The 23,270-nt window shown below is 45.5% G+C and overlaps 1 protein-coding gene across 3 annotated transcripts in view; it reads left to right on the plus strand.

Moving 5' to 3' along the window:
• LOC120947756 (uncharacterized) overlaps positions 1 to 23,270 on the plus strand; it is a 127,872-nt gene that overhangs the window by 94,378 nt on the left and 10,224 nt on the right. The window contains exons 3-9 of one of the 3 annotated variants that reach the window (XM_040363395.2): positions 1,691 to 1,927; positions 3,423 to 3,655; positions 6,187 to 6,233; positions 7,102 to 7,223; positions 12,962 to 13,039; positions 13,942 to 13,998; positions 22,413 to 22,464. In XM_040363395.2, the coding sequence (XP_040219329.2) occupies positions 1,691 to 1,927; positions 3,423 to 3,655; positions 6,187 to 6,233; positions 7,102 to 7,223; positions 12,962 to 13,039; positions 13,942 to 13,998; positions 22,413 to 22,464 (826 nt within the window). The remainder of the gene's footprint in view (positions 1 to 1,690; positions 1,928 to 3,422; positions 3,656 to 6,186; positions 6,234 to 7,101; positions 7,224 to 12,961; positions 13,040 to 13,941; positions 13,999 to 22,412; positions 22,465 to 23,270) is intronic. The other 2 variants (XM_040363396.2, XM_040363397.2) reach the window with 2 other exon arrangements.

A 23,270-nucleotide genomic window follows, 5' to 3' on the forward strand; every position in this document is an offset into this window, starting at 1 on the left:
GTTATTTGGGCCAACACTGACGTGCTGGCCATTGTACAGCCATGGTTCGTTGTTTACATTGAGACTTTAACGACGCCTTGAGTGAAGACTGTTCTCCACCACCTGCTCTGACACGCAACCCGTCGGTAGAGAGGAGTATTCGGCAAAGAAACCATCATGCACCGGTTCCATTCGGGAAGGTGTGTCTGGTATGGCTGGCAAAAACTGGCTGCTTTGAGGGACGGTTTGCCTGGTTTTTGCCTACGGGTTCAGTTTGTTTGTCATCGTTTGTCAACCCCAACTCCATATCGAGTTTCAAGCTCTCCAAAAATTAGCTGCAGCAGCAAACATATTTGCCTCGTCGCAGTCTGTGCTGCACGATGGGTTCTGCCTAACGATCGTTTCAGGATTTTGGTTCCGGTTCGTTACACTTCATTAGCTCTGGCCAATGTTTACCCCCTCCTACCTCTTGTCACCTCCTTTTTTCTCCTTACCTTTGATGATTTGCTTTGGCCAGTTGGGGTTTACTATGGCCATGTGTTTCTTCCACTGACCTAGACCTGTTTACCTCTGAACTCTTGTAGCAGTGCCCGGTAAGTAGACAGAGTTGTCACCCGAGACGACCCCCTTGTGTATTCGTGTCGGTTCTCCTGAAGCTCAGAACAAAACGAAATCCTTTCACTTTCCGGGTTTCTCAGGTCGTCCCTGTCGCGCCTCCGGGTGTGCCAGCTACACAGTGTGCATAAGATCGCATAATACATCGCATACACGGTGAAGTAGCACCGACGGGTGGCGGCGACGAGGACGAGCTGCGGTGGGCTTAATTGGGTACTTAATTAATGATGTCGCTTTGTTGCTCTACATCCTACGACGGCTTTCAAGTACCATTCAGAACGCATCAAAGGTAAGCACAATGCGAGGCAAGTGCAGGAAAGGCGGGCAAGGCAAAAGACGCTTCCGCACGATCGGTTCCTCCACTATATGTGCACTGATTGCATTCAACTGTCAAACGGGGCACTGTCGTGTGCTGCACAAAGGAGGCAGCCTCGTACACACGCTGATTGGCTAGACCCCGACTGGCAGGCATCCGTTTTTTTTGCTTTTCCCCGTTTGCAGTCGAAATTCGTACGTAAAATTCTACCACACGAGATGCAGCAAAATTGTGTCCCGAATCCCGAAACGAGGACGTCGATGGCGTGTACTACCCAGCCTTGGGAAGGGAAAGGGGAAACCGGATTTCAGCTACTTCTCATTTGCATGTACGAAAAAAAACCCAATGTATGCAGCTCAAATTTCATGATGCGCATTATATTTGCAATCTGCATCGTCATCAACATCGGTCCGTATTGCACCGCCGATGGAGGGCCGAAAAGCAAAAGATGAAGAAATGAAGAAGAAGTAAAACAATAGAACGCATTCGAGTGGCGTTTGGGTTTTGTGTGTGTGTGTGTGCAGGGTTTTTTGTTTGTTTGTGGCGGTGTTTTTGTCCTGTTGAACAGAGAGGCAGTCGAAAATTGCACGCGCATTACGCCGGCCTCGTTGCTTGCGTACCAGTTACATCCTTCACCCCCTGTTGTGTGTACTTATTATTTCATCATCCTCCGTATTTTATTTTTCCAGATTTATTATCACTGTGTGTGTGCTGCAATGTGTGTCTCCGTACTACAATGTGTTTCACTCGCTTTTCTTTTCGCTTCCCTTCTTTCGACAGGACGGTGCACGGGGCCACCTGGAGGGTCTGGCATCGGTGTACTGCGAAATGCTGCTGGCCCCGTTTGGCGAGGTCCTGTCGGCGCTGGAGGAGGCACGACAGCGCGCCTGGTCGGAGCGAAGTCCCCACAGTTCGTCCGGAGGTGGTGGCTTGATACGGGGACATCGAGGCAATTCGTGCCACGGAGGGCTTCCGAACAGCCACAGCCAGCCAATTTACGTGCCCGGCAAGTATTCGGTAAGTAATTTGCTCCGCTCGGAGAAGGTCTGTATCGTCGCAGGGAAAAAGAAAGCAATAAATAGTTTGCGCTGAAGAGCAATCAATCGTCACATCGCTTCTTAATTTGACAGCGCCTTTTAGAGCTTCAGGCTAAAAATTCACTAGCAGAAGCTTCGTGTACGTGTTGCCGGTCGTTGTAAATAATGCTACGAAATCGGTATCGGTATTTCGTTAAGTTAAGTGCGTACGTGAAGATCCAACCACATCTGATTAAAACATTCCCATCGCAACTGCTCTTGTTTTGTCTTGTCGTTTCATCGAACTGTTTTTGGTAAATGATCTCGGCAAAATGTCGGTCCATTCCCGGGTGGCAGACGAAGTAAATCGGGCCCCCAATTAGGCTTTCAGGCTGGGACGCGCAGGTGTGGCCCCCTGCCCGTAACTGTCAGCGCAACGACGTGCAAATGTGCAACCTGTCGTAAATTGCATTCTAATTGCAGTCAGAGTGTGTGTTTGTGTGTTTGGGTGTGTGTGTGTGCCCGCGCCACCCAAATCGAATTTCACTGATGAGTTGTTGGTTTTTCTGTTTCGTTTTATCCCCCTCCGGCCGCTCCGTCTCATTCCATCTCAGTACTTGAGAAAGCTTAATCTCAAATCCATTTCGAGCAGAACATTCGCTTGAATGCGGGGAAAATGTGTTCCCAAGTGGTTAGAACGAGCGGTCTCCTTTCATTTGGCGAGTTTTTTTTGTAGGACTCTTTGATGGTCTGTGTGGGGTCCTGAAAATCGTCTTCAGTTTCAGGTGGTCGCCGGCGGATGTTTTTGGTCGGACTGTTGCCGGAAGGATTTTGGCAGCGCAGGAAAGCGAGCCGTAAACGCCGAAAGATACGAAACCGCACATCAGTTGGTCACATTGGATGCCAGCTGTGGCTCGGTATGTTCCACGGTTTACTCATCGTAATGACAGGGTCTCTCTGCCAAAGAAGGAAAATATCTCCTCTAAATAAAAAAATGGAAACGCACTAAGCTTGATCCACTGAAATCGATGAACACAAGCATACACGCACACGCAGACCAAGGTTCCCATTTACACCGGTTTTCAGGAGCGACAGCGGCAAAAAGAAGATGTTGTTCGCGTTAAAAAGATTACCTTTACCGTTTGGCGGGAAGACACGGCAGCGGGAGAGTGTGCCATTTCCTTTCCTTTGCTGCTCATGTTGTTCGTCTTGCGATGCAGCAACGAGCAGCAGAGCAAACGCGAAAAACAATCAAAAGCGACAGCTTTAATTGTTATAATTAAATTGCAAACGCTCTCTTCCCTTCGGCAGGATTATCTCTTGCTCCCATCGGAGCATTGTTGCTCGAAGGAGGTTGTTTATATCTGCATTTTGTTTCTGGCCTTTTTTGTGTCCTAGCATGAGAGAGGAGCAGGGATGAGGAGATTATGGGAGGGAACGCTCGTTGTCGTAAGCCTACGATTCATTTGTTTTCTTCTCCATCTCCTTTATTGTAGCCCTCGAGCTGTTTGTCCGATAAGGAGGAGGACGAAATTTATGGGTTCGGGTACGGTGTGTTCGCTCCCAGGGTGGCTAGAACAACCCTCCAGTCACAGCAAGCCCAGCCAGGGCAGCAGCAGCAGCAGCAGCAGCAACAGCAACAGCAGCAGCAGCAGCAACAACAACAGCAGCCACAACAATCACAAACCTCCGCCAACGTACCTGCCAACAGTGCTGCTGTACAGCAAAGGTGAGTTGAAGGAAGGAAGATGCCTTAACATCTTAAAACGGTAGCGGGTAGCTGGGGGTTTTAATTCAAGAAGTTTATTTTTGAATGAGTTTTAATTGTCATGTTGGATCTTATTGGAATGGTTGTGTTTGTAGTTTAGCACTTTTTTGTTTAATTGCTAAGGCAGTTTGATTATTCTACAATTATATTACACTCAATAAACAGGATCCAGAATGTTTTTAAAAGTATAATTCGATACACTTGCGAGAAAACTCATCCTCACAGCAACAAAAATAAAAACTCACGCCTGTGACGATGTTAGGTGAGGCGCGAAATCGCTTAATATATATCACTCGGCTAATTGCCTGCATATTGATTTAAATAGGCATCGTTTACGCCTGGCAGCATTTCAATCAATTGACTCGCAACAGTTTGATCTGCTGACCAGGCAATGCTCCAAGCGAGCGTGTGGGCTAGTGCCAGGAAAGTGTTTACCGTACATTTATTCATCGTTGCACCGTGACCACGATGGCATCAGATTTATAGTGGAAAAAACTACAAAGGATCAACCGGTGCGGAGAATAACACACTTTTTCGGTTGCGCTGTCATCAAACTGCGAAACCAAAAGGGCCACAAACGAATACAAAAGGTTTCCCTCTCCGAAGCAGGTTGATTCCCGCTTGAACTCGCGAGAGTAGGAGGCGGGTGAACGTATCGATTATATTGTAATAAATTATTCATATTTCATATTATTATAGATGCATGTTTTATCGCAAATGCTATGATTGTTTATTGCGCTCCGTGTTCGTGTGGATACACGGGATACACGGGAAAGAGGTGCCCACCGGGCCTGTCCGGTTCCAAAGGAGATCTGCACGCAATGGAGTAGCCCTCGCTGCCCCCTTTTGCCGCTTGCGGAACTCGATGGTTCGAGTCGTATTTTATTTCCGTTCCATATTCAACAGCCAGAGCAACGCAATATCTGCCATTGGTGTGAGTGGGCGATTAAACAACGAAATGCCGTGGCACCCATTGGAGGCGTCCCCGTCGTCGCTATGCCAACCAGATGCCGGCGTGGTTTTCCCGTTTCATTCAGCCTTTTTTTGTTGCGTGTTTGGGGCCGTGCCGCTGTTGCTACTGTCCTCCCCCAAACTTCCTTTTTCCTTTGCAATCAATTGCATTTTCATGGCTTTGCCAATCGTGGCCTCCCTGCTGAATGGGCTTTTTGTGTGTTCCAAAATACTTACCCTGGGCAGGAGCGGGGAGGAGGAAAATATTTTCACACTGCGCTGGCAACGGGAAGGAAATGCTGAAATGGAAATTCGAAGCCATCTTTTCATTAGCAAATGGCGGAAAACAGAATGCACGAATGAGTGTGATCGTTTATTTAAGGTGTCACCCAGGCGCGGAGTTCGCACCAGGAGAGAGAGAGAGTGGAGCAGCGATAAAAGTGTAGATGGAAATGGTGGAAATTCCCCGTGCCTGCCTTGCCGGCTGCTGTGTTTGTACGACCATTAGTGAACGAGTGGCGTTTTTCGGATCATGAGCGAGGTTCTTTTGGCGCAGTTCAATTATGCATGCGCAGGCAAAAGGTGTATTGAATGCAATCGAATGACCGTGTTGCCAAAGTGTTGTGTTGCAGGCGGCGACGGTTCTAATAGGCAAAAGTGTACAGCACGGTGGGAATTGGAAAAATTGATGAGCTTTGGTTCGACCATGGGGCAAAACAGTAATGCTTTGCAGTGAAACATTGCAACTGAAATGTATTGAGTTTTGAAAGGTTTTTTTTTGTACTTAACTTTTTAGATGTCAAGTCTTTGTTTGCGTAAAAATAACATTTAAAGAATTCAGCAGCTGAATGATACATACAAAATAACATAGGTAAAAATAAACTTCAAAATGTTTGAAGATTTCGCTTTTTCGTAGAGTTGCAAGAGTGTCTGATGTTGCTACCATTATTTTGAAATATGTTTAACTAGTCGTAATAAGGATAGAAGTTTTACCACTGCATATGTAACGTGTAAGATTTGATACAAAGTGATATGGGTTTTCAACTTACGGTACGGGTGCACTAACTATCAGCTATCGCTAGCACATATTACACTAATGCTTACACTCTAATTATTATACACTGCAATCAGTTTGTTCAGTATGCTGTCAGTAATGTATGGAAGTTTATGACAGTGTACTTAATATTATATTATTAATGATCAGACTTTATTGTTTATAATATTAAATTTGAATACATCTGTTTTACTACCCGTGAACATGATTTTTGTAGATAGTAAGTTCAGCTCCATCATGCCCATTCGCAACCATCATCTTGATCCCTGTCTCGCATGACGTAAAGTAGCAGCCACTTACGCAGCGTTCTATAATTACTTCACCAAAATACTTCAAAATAAAAACATGCCTCATCATCCTGTGCTCCACCAAATCCCTAGGGAACCCTTCCGCACCTTCTCATCCATGCTGAACATTTTCGACGTGATCGTATATGCAAACGAGTGTACTGATCAGTGTTTCTCTCTTCTTTCCACTTTACTTTCAGCTGCCTCAGCCCACGCTCAGCGTACTTCTACGAATTTCCACCGACGGGTAAGTGTGTTGAGCGCTTAAGCATAAGGTAGCCTTTCCGTCAATCAACGATGTGTGCCCCCGCGAATCGGCTTTTCAATAAGCGGCCGCCGTTGCCGTTCCTCCAAAATATTCCCTTTCAAGCACCTGCGTTCGCCTCTGCACCGCCATCCTTCCGTTACCATATTGCGTCTGCCGATGGGTCCCTTCACTTTAGCCACTTTATTCCCCATTACGAGTTGCTGGAGCAAGTGTCCCGCGGCTGACCGAGGGGGAGACTCGTCTGTCTAGTTTAACGCCAAATAAATCATCGCTTCCGCGGCACACAACAAAACGCCGGAATAATTGAGATAAATTATCCAAAAATCGTCGTCCGGAGTATGCCCTCCTGGCATCTCCCCGGTGCCCCGTTTAGCGATGGTTGTTGCACTATCTCTGCTTCGTCCGCTGGCCAATTGCTGACCGGCAGCACACACACACACACACTGAGGCTGTGGCATTGCATTCAATGCTTGGTGCAAAATGGCAAACGCGAAACGGATGATACCGATGGAGAGGATAATTTTTGAATGTTTATTGGGCAGAGGGTCGGCAGTCGCGAGTGGCTCGTAATTATCGGATTACGAGCGTCAAGGACGGAGGAGAGGATCGCGAGGTCAAAATCGCGAAATTGTGTGACGGCTGCAAACACTTGTGTCGTCGTCGCGCTGATACTGATTTTACTTTTCCCATTCCGACTGGCTGTGAACAAAATCAATAAAATTGAGTTATGATCCGTACCACGTTGGAAAGGTTATATAGACAAATGATTTATTTTGAACCGCGTGGTTCTATACTTGTCGTATTTCTCTATGTTCTAAAAGTATTACTTTTCTTTCTAATCACCCAGATGGTCGAGAAACAAGCAAAAAGCGGACAACGTTGGCGAGGCTCTTGAGAGGACTAAAGACTGTAAATAGGCGTGATAGATCGAATCAAAACACCACCGGCGGCACTGCAACGCAGTCAAGGGTAAGTAGTGACAGAAGCTAAAAATGCAAAAAAATGAACACACAAACTCCCCATTTTAAATTGCCTCAAACACGGCCCACAACACGCACAACCTAGGCAAGCAAAACAGCGCTCCACCGTCATCGGATACGGATGATGTTATCGATTTTTATTTGTCTTACTCATCAGTGGGCACACGGTTATCATCTTTCTGTGCAAGGCTACCCTCGCCAAACACCGAGGGTTGAAGGTTAGTCATTGCGGATGTCAACACTGCACTGGAAATTGCGTTTACGCACGCAGTGGGCACGTTTGCGTAAACGCGTAACACTCGAGAGACAGAGAAAAAGTGCACAAACGTGGAAGTAAACAGGACGCTGCACGCATACCCACATGCATTAGTAATAATTGCTATCTATTCATCTTGAATCCTGTCTTACAATCACGAGGGAGAATCCCACGGCTGGCTGGCAGGAAAATGACTGAATTCCTGTCAACGACGTCCTTGAGACGCACGGTACTTGCACCGGGTCCCAGGGGGTGTGTGATATATATAAATGCAACCGAACAGCCCACACAGCATCCGGCGGCAAGAGTCACTACGATGGAGCTGGTGCGTAGCGGAGCAGCACACTTCGCACTGCATTTGGGTTCGGTCGTTTCGGGCGCTTACCTGAGTGCATGTCTCTCGTGGCAGTTGTCGAAGAAACTGCGTCGGGATATCGACATCGCCGAGACACCGGCAATGAGCGTTGCCGCTGGCCGTGGCACTTGAGGGTGTCGCCTCCGTGTCTGTGCCTGCGCTGAGCAAGCACTTTTAGCCAAGTGGCCGCCTCAAGTGTGCTGCGGCTCGAGTGGTTGTTGTGTTGGTTTTGTGCAGGCCTTACCTTCTGCCCGGGTCGCTGATCATCGTCGTCTCATCGTTAGTTGGCTCTTTGTTACTACCACACCAGACCAGACGGAATGCAACAACTTCAGCACGTATCATGTCACATTAGGGACAGCATTCTTCTTTGGCCGTTGTGTCCTTGTTTTTATATGCTTATTTCATCCTAACTCACACACGCATACACAACCACACGGACATTTGTTGGGGTTGAAGCAAAGGTGATGCACTGTTGCAGTTTTAATTGCTCTTTGTTTGTGCGTGCACCGGTGGTGCAGTATGGTTTATCTCGTTTTAGAGTGTGAGTGTTTTTCAGATATGTGTGTGTGAATGCGTGTGTACGCTTGTGTGTTTGTTCCCTTTACATTCGTGCAGGAATGGCTCAGCTGGGCGGAAATGTTAGTCTCGAGTGTACGTTGGTGGGGGACTTTGCGGATGTGTGCGCAATGAAAGCGAAAGGAGATGCATTATTTGAACGTGGAAATTTCGTGGGAGTTTCCCGGTTGTAACCTTAAACTTTATTCCGTCAAGGGTTACGGTAACAAATAGCGTAGGGTAAGTTGCTACAAGCATGCGAGAAGGCTCAAGATCATGGTCAAATTAAGAGCGAAAATGTATGCCCGTTCGTATTGCTTGTGCAGCGTGGTACTTCAAGGTTGATGACTTGATACACAGAAAAAACAGACGTTTTTTGTGTGTTTATCATAATTAATATTTCAGGAAACTCCTCGTACGTTACGCGAGCGAGCGAAAAATATGCTCTAGTGTGTAAATTTACGAACTTCAGAGATGCGGGTGAAATGGAGTCGTATTTTGTACGTTCTTATCGAGGTACAAGAGAAAGCATATACACCGGTACAAAACCAAGACAAAGACAAAAGCCTTCCACTCTCCAAAACGCAGGCGTGCATGAAATGAAAAATTCAATCTAATTAAGATCTTCATCGCACCCTGCCCCGTTCATCATATCGGTGCTATCTTTGCACCACCACCGACTTTCCTTTCTTCTCTCGACCGCTGCAGTCGTGTGCTGGTGTGGTACCGAAAATCAACATTCCGTTCCATATTTATGTGTCCCGGTTACGAGATTGTGGTGGTGAATAAAAATTTCAAAATTATGCCTCCCCTGTTGCTACCCAAGATAACACACCGGGCCCAACCGGGCTCGTTGCCAAGAAGCATACACCCTGCCGTGCCAGTGAGCTTCAAAAACACAAGCAAGGCACATCACTCTCAAACTTCACTTGCCACATTTTTGGAGATGCTGTCGGGCATGGTGCATGTTCCCCCGTGCAAAGGAACCGTGGTGACGCGCGCGCCCGCGCACGCGAGCCGCGATAGCAATCATAATTACGAGTCCTTCTTCGTGGAGTACGATCCGCGCGCCTGTTTCCGTCGCGGTGTCGTTTGAGGTTTTACTCCCTATCGTTAACCCTTTTGCATTGTGATTATTCACTGTTCTTAACTCTGCTTTCACTGGCAGGGCTGGGCAAGTATCCTTCTCGTGGTGTGCTGGCAGACGTGGGACTATTTTCGTTTTGTACAGTTTGGTCGCCCTTTCACCTTGCTCAAGCACCGAAACGCTACCCAAACAGCGTGGTGTACTACGGGTATTATCTGCGGGTCCTATAGGTGTGTATGTGGGTCGTGGGGAAGACGGCATCATATTACTAGGTTACAACATCTACCGTCATATATTTTAGTGTTTTGTGAACTTTGTCACGAGTGTGTCATAGTGATGGGGTAAATGGGGAAAGACACACCACTTGATTGTATTTTTCTTCCTCGCTAAAGCTAACGAGCGCACCACCGAAAGCTATGGAAGACAATGCAACAGTCAGGTGGAGCGAAAGGACTTTGCCTTTTCATCCGAGCCCTGCCTTATTTAATGATACACGTGGGAGCTGTTAGAGCCGGGGACGGGTTTGCCGATAAGAGTCGTGCAGCTGCTGACCTGAAGCGGAGGCTTCGAAGCGACATATGTAGTTGAAGTTGGTTGATGTGATAGACATTTTTTAAATAGAATATTTTTAATTATTTGCCAGTCTGGAATGAAACATATTTGTTTAAAAATATCTGCATATAAAATTAAGCCATAATTGTCTCTTGATAGGGAAGCTATTACGTTCGTCGTCGTCATTGTTCGTTTTGGTTGTGTCCGTCATTTCAAAATCATTCAGTAAAAACGTAGAGTGCAAAAAAGCTCTATTTCAATCCTCTAGATCCGAAATCGTTTCAACCGAATGTCTTTCAAATATGAAAACGCATCTGAGTGTATAGTGGAGAAGGATAATATTGCAACCATTGTTCATAACAACGCCTGCTGCCCATAATGGCGCGCGTATCCCTAGACGTTTGCGGGAGCAATCACTATTATCAGTGGATAGCAGAATCCATTGTTCGACCCGTGCCATCCCTTCAACTGATGCTGATGAATGCAAGACGACGGATGACGGATGAACCGCCGTATGTCGCTAACGTCAACCGGCGGCTTTATCGCTGGTGTCAATGGAGACGCTTGGTGGTTAATTGTACCAGGAAAGCTGGTACCGAGAAATGTGAAGTAAAATACACATACACACACACCTACACACACCCTTGAGATGCCCGGTACCTAGTCGCCCTGTGGGCAACTGTCCATCGGTGTGTCTAGTCATCGGTCTGCGAAGAGACAAAAACGGCTTGACGGCGTGTGGTGGCGCACGATGCTGATGATGGTGTTGGTAGGATTTTGTTGATTACTCTCAAGTGTTTCTTCACCTGCCCGTTCTTTGTAAAGATTTGTGGATCAAAGACGACATCAAAATTACCAGACCCTGACCAGACGGTAAGCGTAAAATCGCGCTCGTTACAGGAACAGTCTGGGTGGGTAGATGGGGTTGCTGTTTTTTTTTTTTGTTATTCGTTGTGTGCACTGCATTCTGGCTTTATTTTGCGTAGCAAAATGTTGATGAAAAGTGTTTGGGTATGAATGGCTAAAGAGCGAACAATTGCGACGGCGCCAGTAGGCTCGGGTGGTTTTCATCGGTTGACAGCTTACGCGAAGAAGATGATAGTTGCGCAGATGAAGAGCGTTATTAAAGCCGAGCGGGTTGTCATGAAATGTGAATAATTTTGCTTCGTGTTTGCGGAATGACTTAAACGTTACTGATTGTTTTCTGCTCATTGAACTTAAATTGCGGGAATCTTTGCCTTCGAATTGAGATCTAATGATTTCGAGCAAATCATGTTTGAAGTAAAATTGAAAGAAAAATGGTAGTATTTTTTTATATTTGTTTAATATTGAATTGAGTTTTTGAAATATTATGACTCAATAATGAAAAGTTTAATTAATAGTACAGCACAATGTTTTTCACGTTGAAATTGTAATATATCAATACATTGATTGTAAACTAAAATTTCTATGTTTTTTTGTTGATTCATAAATAGAAAGTTGTATTAATGTTTTCCTTATTAAAAAAAAAGATAATAGCGGGCTAAACAATAATAGCCAGTTTTATATGGAGTTGACCATTGGCGGCTGAAATCATGTCCAAACTTTATACAAAACCATACACAAAACTAGCCTTATGCTTTCAGTTTAGCTTATTTTAGCCAGAGAAGGCCTGAAAACAAACGCGAATTTTGTCACTGGATCGATCAGGTTGATCAGGTTGAGCCCATGTATGATTTATGTTTGTTTGCTGAAGCATAAATGATGATTTAAAAGGTATTAAAGATATTTAATTTCTTTTGAAACAGATTTTTTTATGTGTATCAATTTTGTTTGGAATGTATATAAATTACAACCGGGTTGATGCATATTATTCCACTGACAGACTGAAATTTCAGCTTTCTGGTTCAAAACATACAAAGGTCTTTAAAGGAATTCATTGTCATTGATGATGCTACAATATTTTTGAATTTGCATCTTTAACATTCAATCAGAAAATGAAATAATGTGTTTGCAAATTAAATCTCTCGTTCAACAACACGTTCGTAAAATAAACATTTTTTTGTGTTGCAAAAAGATCCAAAAAACACAACTGTTTCACGTTTTTGACGTCTCACGCCACTAGGCCGTACTACTTAATTTAGCAACCGTGGCGGTGCTGCACCGGAAGTGCATGCAAAGTGTTAAAACCTGACAAAAGTACAATCGCGTGCGCTCACTTTAGTGGTGGTGCAAGGATTGCTCACAGAAAATGAGAAGTGACTCGGCCGGTCAGAGGCCAGCCTCGCCATCGGAAGCACAAACCGGTTTCGTGGTGCAAAGCGATTCATCAACGCGGCAAGAAAAGTGACACGAAAATAAAGACCCGATTTCCCGCGTGGAAAACAAATAGTAGTAGTAGTACTCTTGAAGACAAAAAAAAAAACAAAATTTTTACGAAAAGTGGCCGCATGACTTCAAGACGTGTCAGAGAACGTGCATTTCTTAAGTGGCAGAGCGGACGGGCAAACAATCCAGCAAGGGAGCTGATTGTAGCAGCAAGAATTAAAAAAATACTTTTAATTTATTATGCAAATTGTCCAACTTCGCTTGCGCGCCCGCATGCGGAAAAACGAGACTTATTTTCGACTAGCGCTCGCTTCGCTTTTAGCTTTCCGGTCAGATTCGCTTTTAGCTTTTACGGTGGGTTGGGGCGGTCCATTTTTGACGGTGTGATTCTGTGTGCTGCTGTGACTGCGGTTTGGTGCCGCTTTGCGTCATGGCGCACTTCCGGCTACCTCTTGAAAAATGACCCAATGCGTTGTAGGTTGGCTTGTGATGGTGGCCATGATGGTGGTGGTGGTGGAAGTTCGGTGTGTGTGTTCTTTCTCTCTATTTCTACTTAGCATTTGCTGGTTTCCCTTCGCACACTGATTGCATTCTTGTTTTCCCTTTCCACAGTCACAGAACGAAAGACTGAGACACTTCCAAATGAATGGCGGTGGACCGCAGCCAAGTTTCGAGGAAACCATACAGAGGGTAAGTAAGGGAGCACGGGTACGACGGTGCGACTTTTGCAGTTTAATTTCCATTCGACGGCGACCGCGTTATTAAGCGCTTTAGTCGTTTGTTGGGCGTTTCGGTCGCTTCAGTTTTTGAAGTCGGGCGAACACAGTGTAGTAGTGAAAAATGTTCCGAAATTGCTTGAGCTCTTTTCACTCGCCCAGCGTTGTTTGGTGCACCCGTTGCGCGCGTTTTTTTTTTTTTTGTTCGGAACTTACCTTTGCGGCACCGCTCCTTCTGCCCGCTCGCGCTACGCTCAAAGCACGTTTAATTATTTTTCAAGCTTGTTACCTCGTTTCGTAAAATTAAAACTCACCGCAAGGGACAGTAGTGGTAGTGGTGGAAGAAGGAAAAAAATCCAACCCACAGCCACACCGCTGAACAAATCGTTCTGGACAATCAGGACGTGAAACGCGCAACCTAACGCCTAGAAAATGCAGCAGGCCAATGTGTATGAGCGAACGGGCGATGGCACAGGAGGGTGAAAAAAAAGGCATAGAGCCTCGGCAGAAAATAGAGTGACATTGCGCCACTTTGCCACTTTTGATGGCAAATCTCCTCCCGCTACTTGGTGCCGTGGGGAAAACACTTGAAACTTTTCACCAGCTCATTTGTTTTCACGGCATTTATCGTTAAAACTTTGCATTTTTTGCTAGCCTTTCCACCCAGTTATCGTTAGTTATGCTAGTGCGTTTTCGTTCCCTTCTACTTTCTTCGCTCGTCAACGAGTTTTTTTTTAAATTTAGCGTTCTAATTTTTGTTTGTTTGATTCTTCTTTTTCCCCCCACACCTGCGGATTGGGGCTTTCTGCGGCTCCTTTCTGTTGTGTTTTCTCTCTCTCTCTCCTTTCTATAACCCCAACCGCAACTTGCGTACAGCTAAAAATACAGGAAGCGCTACGGAAGAAGGAAAAGTTTCAACGCGAACACGAAGAGGTAAGTGCGTTCGGCTAGAGTGCATGCTACTAATAGTTTTAGATTTCCCCCTTAGTTGTTTTCCCTCGTTCTGTTTTCGGTTACTTCGTTACTTGTTTGTTGAGCTTCCAGTTGTGCTCCTATGGCGTGCTGTGTATGCCAACTGCACCGGCGAACCGGCAGCAGAACGATAAATCTTACGTTGCTTTTCCCAAACATTACCGTGCATTTTCACCGATCTGATCATTACGGGATCGTACTCGATTGGTTGTTTTGTTTCCCAAAGCGCTCCAAACCACGCTTTATCTAGATGGCTTGTTTTTTTCTCTTCTTTCTTTGTTTATTTATTGGCGTTTTTGGACTTTATAAACATGTGTTGGCGTTGTTAGCTTGCTATCGTTTGCAATGGGAAAAATTGTTTAAACTAAATTTCGAATTTCCATTCTTTTCGTTCGTGCCAAGTATGGCACGGTGTATTTGCAAAAAAAAAACTTCTCATTCTCTGCAGGCCATCAGAATAGCTTGGTTGAAGGCAGCTTTGTTTTACATGTGTCCTTTTTGTTTATCACCACTGTGCTGTTGTCAGTTAATTGTTGTAATGAAATTTTGCGATGGAGAACAAAGCATTGTCATATAGTTGATTTTGCTGGATGTTATTAAGACACACAAATGTATGTTTGTTTTATTGGTATTTTATGTTTTAACTTATCGTAAGTAACTTTTGATGAAATACACAACATTATAGTTTCAGTTGTATCTCAGTATTATGACGTTTATTGTTGTATAATAATTGAGTTACAGGGCAGTTTTTAGATAAGATTATAATAAAGAAAAACACTTTTCATTTCAATCCTTAACAATAAGAGAGAAAATTAGCGTAATGCTCATAATGCTGAAACGAAGCATAAGCTAAATTAATAGAACATTATTAACAGCGAAACAAATGGCTTGACAGCGTTTTTTGTAAACATTTTGTGTGTGTGATAAAATCGTTCGTTTGTTATAAGCTTGAAACAAACCAACAAACCAACCTCCCTGCTGTGATGAAGTGATTTACTTTACTTTTATGGCATGCTCATAAAAAGCAGAGCAATGAAAATGATTCCCATTTTGTTGTTTTATAGCAATTCTACCCATGCGCTGTGCAAATTTCGATAGCTGGCCAAACCGGCCAAAACTTCATCCCCAAACATTCGAGCACAAAAAGCGTTCGGGCTCGACCGTAATCGTAATGCTACGTTTTTGTAGGCCTGGGATTTAGCTGTTTACGTAGGCCCACCAACGGACGCTTTCCGTTGCAGTGCATTTGTAAAATCAATTACGGTAGCTTCGGTCGCAGGGCGAGAGAAGAGTGTGCTAGGTTGGCGATAAATTTGAAACATAGCTCCTCTTCAGCCGCATCTGTGGGTTTGAATGTAATGGAGCCTAGATGGGATGGAAGAACCTGGCAAGCTAGAGTTCTAACATCCCGGAAAGAGCAACTGCAAACTGATAACATAGCATAGTGGTTGTATGAACCTTGCAAAAACTATAGTTTTCACTTATATTCATCCCATTGCTCTCGGCATCCTGGTTTTCCCCTTCCCTACGGTCCCGATCCCGATAGCATAACCAGAATGGCGGCATCCTAGTGTAGAATGAACAAAGCATAGAGCATACAGTGGTGCTTCACGTTTTCTTTACCTATGTTTGTTTGTTTGTTTTTCTTCTTTCATCTACTGCTTTACGCGTACACTGTACTACTACTACTAACCCTAAACTAACCGCAAACACCATCGAACACGCGCCCCGCTTGCCCCAGCGAAACTATTCCAACTCCAACTCGCCGTACTGGATTCGCAGCGATCAGCTTTAAGAGGTCGAAGGTGCTTCTGCCGGACGCTTCCGATGCAAAGCAGCAGCATGAAAAGCGTGCATAAAAAGGGGCTCCTCCCCTATTTCAACAGAATTTAATTAGCAGCCAAACACTGCTGAACTGGATTGGAGGGTTTTAATGTTGTTTAGAGCTAGAGGGTTGTTATTGAAGAAAACCAAAACCCCATAAAAATGGCTAGCCACTTCCGAGAGGAAGAGGAACGGGCCTCGTTATAATAATGTTACAAATACAAACACGTGTACGATTGGTTAATCAAAATTGCGCACAGGTGATAATGCAAAGTCGATTGGCATTTGAGAGAAATTAAATTTACCTATTTAGTTAAATGTTTTCTTACATGAAGGAACTGTGTCGTCCTCCCACCCTTTCTTCGTCGTGATTTCTAGCTTGTGTAGACGCACTCTCGTGGCGTCATTCGTTGTCGTGCTTTTTTACCAAACGATTCTCAATGTAACAGTTGCGTGTGTGTATGTGTGTGTTTGTTTATAAGTGTGTGTTTGTAAACACGGGTAAAAATCAAGCGTATGATTCATATCCTGAAGTGCTTAGAGCAAGTGGGGTAGAAAGTTTTGTAGAATGTCATTTGAAAAGGTTGAGAATGTGAACCACATGCTGAGTAAATAAAACGAAAACAGAAAATAGATGATTTTTTGTTTGAACCTATGAAATTTAGAGCTAGTTTACACTTTATTGAAAGTGAAAAGAGTAAGTAAAACGCGATGCAGCGAATAGTAAACGTTACATCACGCTGTAAAAGAACTGTATGTGCAGTGGGCACACATGCGACTAATGTTGGTGTGCTATTGTTTATGATAAAATAAAAGAATATTAGACGAGGCCAACAAGAACGGAATGCACTGCAATATATTCCAGGCAATAGTATGAACCATTTGTACTATAAAACTTCCCATCATGTTCGTGTACTGGGCGGGCACACAGACCCCATTGCAGAATACGGACCAAGCAGGATGCACCCGGGGGCCAAGTCGCGCGCTTGTGTATGTGTGTGTGTGAGAGAGAGAGAGAGAGAGAGAGAGAGAGAGAGAGAGAGAGAGAGAGAGAGAGAGAGAGAGAGAGTGGCCAAGGCTGTGTGTTTATGGCACCCCAGTGGAGGTATTTTGTACACAATTTATTATCAAGAACTCCCATGCTCATACTCTCATGTCCACGCTCGTACCTTTACGTTCCCTGTGCACTGGTGTACCCGGGCCCGTTTCCCAGTTGCTAGTGATTTTTGTTGTATTGCTGACCGCGCGTGGTACAGTAGTGTGCGCATGCTATCGTTCCCCGTGTGTTGTGCACTTTCTCCCTAGCTCGTGAGCAACATTTCCCGGAGAGGTGTGTTCTGGACGCCAAAATGCTTTGCGCCACAATCAAACCCCTCCAAACTTAGTGTAAATAGGAATGATCCGCTTAGCGCTGGTAGTCTAGTGGTAGTCTAGGGGTAGAACCCTCTGACCTCGTGTCTTCGATCCTGCCCATACCGGTGGTCTGTGGTACACACTTTCTCCCCACAGAAACAGGCGCACCGTACTGCGTGGACGTCCTGTGCCTTGTCCCTGTATATTTGCATGCCCACCGTGTTTCGCTAGATAGACTAAGGTAGAAGCAGTATTTGTTGGTTTGAATTTCCCCTTATTCGTTTAATCCCGGTTTTCTATCATCCGCGTCTATCCTCTTGGTGTTTGAGAGAGAGAGAGAGGGAGCTGTGTGTATGTGTATTTGTATATTGTGTATGGGGATGGACGTCCACCATGCCAGCTCATCGTGGACTAGTTTCTTGTTTGCACCCCACACCAGGGCATTTTGGGCTGCAGCAAATTTGATCTCATAATGAAATTTTATTAGATTTCATATTCCCACGTCCCACCGTGGCTGGGCTGCACACTCAGCTTCCATCGTACGGTGCTATATACGTTGCAAGCGGAAGAGACACGAAACGTTCCAGTTTTCAATTTCGCTCAACTGTCTATAAGCGCCGTTGTACCACGGGCTGACCCCCCCATATCCGATGTGCAGGACGCGGTTGGCGCCCATTCGGTGGCTAAATGGTTAAGAAAACATCATCTCTCGTTTTCCATGAAAATTTGCAGCGTTGGCCTCGCGCGTGTTCAATATCCTGCGAACGATCTTGCGCAGCACGACGAACGGGACAGTGTTGATATTGCAAATGCAAAATTAAACGTACGCTGGTGGTTTAGAGGATGGAAGGGAACTGTAGCATAGCAACATTGTATCATTTTTTGTGTTGTGTGGATGATGAAAACAAATTACACGAAGAATTGTTGAAGTGATTTTACGCAAAACAATCCGAAGCTATCGGATCCTTAGGATTTTATGTCTAAACGAATCTTCAAACCAGAAGCTGTTGTAGAATATCCAAAATTGAAATAAAACCTGAGCTTAATTGTTAGATTTTCTAATTATGTACAATAACTATGGATTTACAGTGTATAAAGCTTGTAAAATGATTACAAAAATACCATAACAAATCTGGGAGGACATTTGTTTGTTTTTGTATATTCCACTAAGAATTTGTCCTCAAAATTATATCACATAATTTGATACATTATTCTTGTTGCTTAATTTATTTTCAACAGATACTTTAAGTCTATTGGCCACATTCGCCTTCTTAAACCTCTTCTTAATCAAAACTTCATTTTTAGCATTCTTCCTACCAAGCCATATCCTACTAGCAGATCATACCTTATCTCTGCAATTTGGTATAAGTTTGATGTTTTGTTTATCTTCGTGGCATTTTTGTACGTGCCGCATCAAACTGAAATCAAATCAGCTTGTCCTTTTGATTGAGAATGATTTTTAGCACACAAAACTCTACAAGACCGAATGGCTTATCTTTTCCTCAAGCAAATTCCAACCATCACCATGGCACCTCAGGGTACGACTTTAACAAAACCGTCCTTCTAAGCAGAACCATAAATACACAAACAAACATCATGGATGAATCGAATTGATTGACCGATAATTGAAAACGCACCCACCAACCAGGCATATCGTCCGGTCTCCCACTTACGACGGTCGCATGATGATGACAATGCTCGTCTCACTTTTCGCTCCATCAACTCCAGGTCACGAGCTGACCGGCGTGGATAAAATGGGGAGAGGAAAGATTTGATTAGCAACTTGCCTTGCGCCTTGCTCAGGATCTTCCATCTAGTGCCTGCTTCAATTTCAGACATGACAGCATAAGCGCTAACCCAGCACGAACACTACAAAACCAGGACGGTTTGCTGCTGGACTGGACTGGACTGGACGGGACGGTTGAATTTTGCAAACACACCCTACGTGAAACGTGTCACACAAAGGGTGGTCTCGCCACAGTCCACAGTGCGCCGCGGTGCCGCACTGTGCAAACATAAACGTAAAACGTGCTGATAACTGCACCAAAGTCAACCGCATTAAATCACGCTAGGATTGAATTAATCTCCCGGGAGTCGTAAACCCTCGACCCCCGGAGTTGTGGGGCACCGGCGTGTACGTTGAATCGGTCGGGTATGCCTGCCGGTGGTGGTGTTGCTGATCGGTGCCACCGTCGCCAATCCTGCACGCTAAGGTGAAGCAACTAGTCGTGTAACATCCACCTAGCATAATTTCATTTCCTCCTCACGCTGCCTGCCAATGGGGCAGCAGACTAAAGGAAAATACCTTCATTAGTCTCGCCGTGGGGTAAATAGCGGCGCATAGCCGGAGCAAGGACTCTAGCCGGAAAGAAACGGGTCGCCTCGCGGCGTTAACCACCGTGGCGGAGTCAACGATCCGATGACTAATCTGCAGTCGACGGGTCTGTAAATGTCCCGAAATTATTTATGGAAAAGTGTAAAACCCGAAAATATCTACAACGAGGTGGTAATAACGGTGTGGCTGCGACACGCTGGATAACCGCTGCCAGGAGCACTAAACTGGACTGCTGCTGTGGCGGTTGCCACTGTCGCCACAGTCTTAGTCGCTTGGTTCATTCGACCATGGTCGGAAAAGTAGGGAGTTTCGGTGCAGTTGCGTCTTCAAAACGAAGGGGACACAATGATTTACGGGCACCGAGCGGCTATTTTTACACCGTGTTTCTACCGTCCACCCTGTGTAGTCATTTGTTGTTTCGCTGTTGGAATATTAACCGATCACGATGTAACCAGGAGGAATGGCTCCTGGCTGCGTCCGATGCTAACTTTGGTCTAGGTTTAAGAAACGACCGCCCTTGGGGGATTGCGTCCGGTTTTATAGCGATGCCCACTCGAATAATTAGGTTTGCGAGCCTTTTTTCGGGTGTAAGGATAATCGGACCAGCGATGAACAGTAGTACGCACGGTGGGTTTGGGTCAGCTGAGATGCGGGCCTCTGCGGAGACAGATAGTACAGGGAGGGGTGAGTGTAGCCAAGTTGCACCTGAGGATTTGTAATAATGTCTGTTCGCTCGGTCGCCATTTTACCCTGAATGTGGCCATTACGGCGCTCTCTAGGCCGCACAAAAGTTCAGTCACACAGTCAATGCTCAGACAAGAATGGCAAAGGGACTACGGTTTTTGCCAAGCTCGAACCGCTCGGTATGGCTCGGCGCAGGCTGAAGACGCAGGTGTCCCTCCGGAAAAAGGGGCCATCTTTCATCGGGAGCAGCAGGAGTTTGGAATATGAATTAGGGCATTATGGTTTGCAAATTACTTGACTTACTGTTCGAGCGGTTCGGGAGCGCCGGGAGTTTAGGGCACATTTTCAATCATGGGGTAGGAAAAGTTTTTAATATCTTTTAGCAACCAGCACGGCACAGCAGGTATAATGAGAAATTAACAATGCAAAACGGCAAGCGCTTATTGTGTGGGGAAGGACAATTATTGAAACAAGTATTTCGAAAGCAAATGGAAATATTTGTGTTGCGGAGAGTTTGTTCGCAAGAGCTTTGTAAACCAATGTGTCCATATCCTGTGTTTTCTTGAATTCAATTGTAACAAACAATGCTTGTTGAAACTTTTAACAAATCGTAAACCCATTTGGAGGCTCATTTTGTAAAAACCTCTATTGATGTTGAATGATGAATGAACGTGCGCTGAAACAATGCCATCATAAATAAATCATCAAACCATGATACATAGCTCAGGACAAAATCACTCTTGCCTCATTGTAGGTAGAGGTGCTTTTCAAACACGAATTTAATAACTAAACCATCAACCGATGATAGATAGAAGTGCTAGCTGATTTATCTGCGTGTCTGATCTGATTGAAGCTCAGCACCAGCACCAGCACCGATTACCAGCAGCCGCCATGCATGCCGCCTAATCAATCATGCAGGAATGCTGAAGCGCACACGATCTCGTGCCAGCAAAACAGTAACCACACGGGAGAACATGCCCAACACGTTGCTATCCGAGGCCGAAATTACTAGCGTTGATAACATTCCATCAGCACACCACGGGTTCCAAGAATTGAGCCCTATAAGGTCCTCCGACCGCTTTCCCCGAATGGTTGGTACCACCCGGCAAAAGATCTCCTCTGTTTTCGAGCAGTTGCTAATATTCGCTAATATGTAATCGCCGTAATGATAGCGGAGGAGCGGAAGGGGCTGTAGAACTGGGCTTGATTGGGGCTAATTTATCCGTTTATTACATCGTACCACGCCAGCTTTAGCGCAACGGGTACAAACCCGAACGCCTTTGCTTTGCGCCTGAAAGTTAGACTTTTCGCACTACACGCACGCACACAGGTAGGTGTGATGGATGGAGACCGAGGCATTAGGATGAGAATAAACTCTGGGAAGCTTTTGGGCTTTTCGCACCATGCTCATCAAGAACCGTGGGGTAGTACTGCACCGAGCTGTGTTCGATGGAGTGTGTACGTGAGTGTGTGTGTGTGTGTGTGGTTTGTATATTTTGTGTATGAGTCACCGTGCACATCGTCGTTTGGCAGCGGTTTGGCAAGCAAAGCGACCCTAAGCAGTGTTAGAAGAGCACGAGAGAACAATTCCATCAAGTAGGTAGGAGGTTGAAGTGATTGATTAACTTGCGAATTAGCGAAATGTAATCCTTGGCACGTAAATCTCACCCACAGGGAGGCAAAGGATTGGCGGAGTGAGTTAGAATAGTTTTGCTTGCGGCATGCGTTATCTAGCACCCGGTTTGCCCCCCCCCCCCCCTACCCCCAGCCTCTTCTTAACACACACATCTACACGTCTGTTCCGGCAAACACTTTAAAAGTACAAGTGGTAGAAGTACTTCTAGCTTCCCCTTTCCGACCCTTAGCCACTTCTAAGCAACCCACAGGGCCCCCATTGTACATACATGTCCCTCTCTCCGGTTCATTAGCCCGTCCATGGTCGTGCTGGATGGGGTCGGTGAAAGCAGAGCAGAAATTGGCCCAAATCGAACCCCATCCACGTGGCTGCTCACGGGAATCCTATCCTTCCACCCTCCTTCCCAATCAAGGCTTTCTGGGCCGTGTGAGTATGTACCCGTGTATGTGTGTTTATGTGTGTTTGTGTGTGTATGTGCGAACCCAGATCCATCATTTGCGCTGCGTTCACTGACGTCTTTTTGCACCTGCCCTTTCGTTCCAGATACTCCGAGACATTCGGCAAGGACTGCTGCAGCTAAGCAGGGACTCGAGAGGTAAGTGGAAGTGGAGAGGAGAAACGGCAACAGGGACGCGTACAGTGTCAATGGAGCGGGGGAGCGGCAGATTCGCCGACGCAGACGAATTGGCTGATTGCATCCAATCAAACCGATCACTCCTCGGAGAATCATCAAACGGTTTCGGGTCCCTTCGGTGGCAGCAGGAACAGCAGTAGCATTTTGCTAATCCTGTTATGGCCGGAACCCGGAACTTTCTCGCACTCGATGGCATCGGTACCACGGGTTTTCCCGGCCAGCAAAAAGGGGGTGAAAGTTCATTATACCGTTTTGCACAGCGCACTGAATCTAATTTCTTACCCCAATGGCCGTCTCGGCCATAAGTCAGGTTGGTTGGTTTAGAGCTGTGTGTGTGTGTGTGTGTGTGTGTGTGTGTTTTTTTTTGTGCACCTCGTGCACATGGTGCCAGGTTTTCTGTTTTGTTTTCCATTGCATATATATCTTTCTGCTGCGGTTTGCTTCGGTTCGTCACACACACACACACCCAGGGGAACCATCGGTACACGTATGACACGATGGAAGAAGCGTTTGACGTCGGTGTGTTGCGAAAATGAGCACCCCTAGCGTACGAAAAGCAAGCAAATTGGATTCCACACCGTGGTGTGTGTTTCCCGCATTCATGTTCCCTTTTGGATGTTGGAAGAAAGTTGGCAGCGGTAAGATGACATCTTACCCTCGTTCGAATCGGAACCGAACGTGGCAATGCGAGGCCAAAACCTTGGCATGATGGCTTCAATATTTGTGCATCATCGGATGCAATCAAGAATGTTGATATCCGGTCGGCA

This window comes from Anopheles coluzzii, chromosome 2, assembly GCF_943734685.1.
Source record: "Anopheles coluzzii chromosome 2, AcolN3, whole genome shotgun sequence".
In the NCBI taxonomy this organism is placed as follows: domain Eukaryota; kingdom Metazoa; phylum Arthropoda; class Insecta; order Diptera; family Culicidae; genus Anopheles; species Anopheles coluzzii.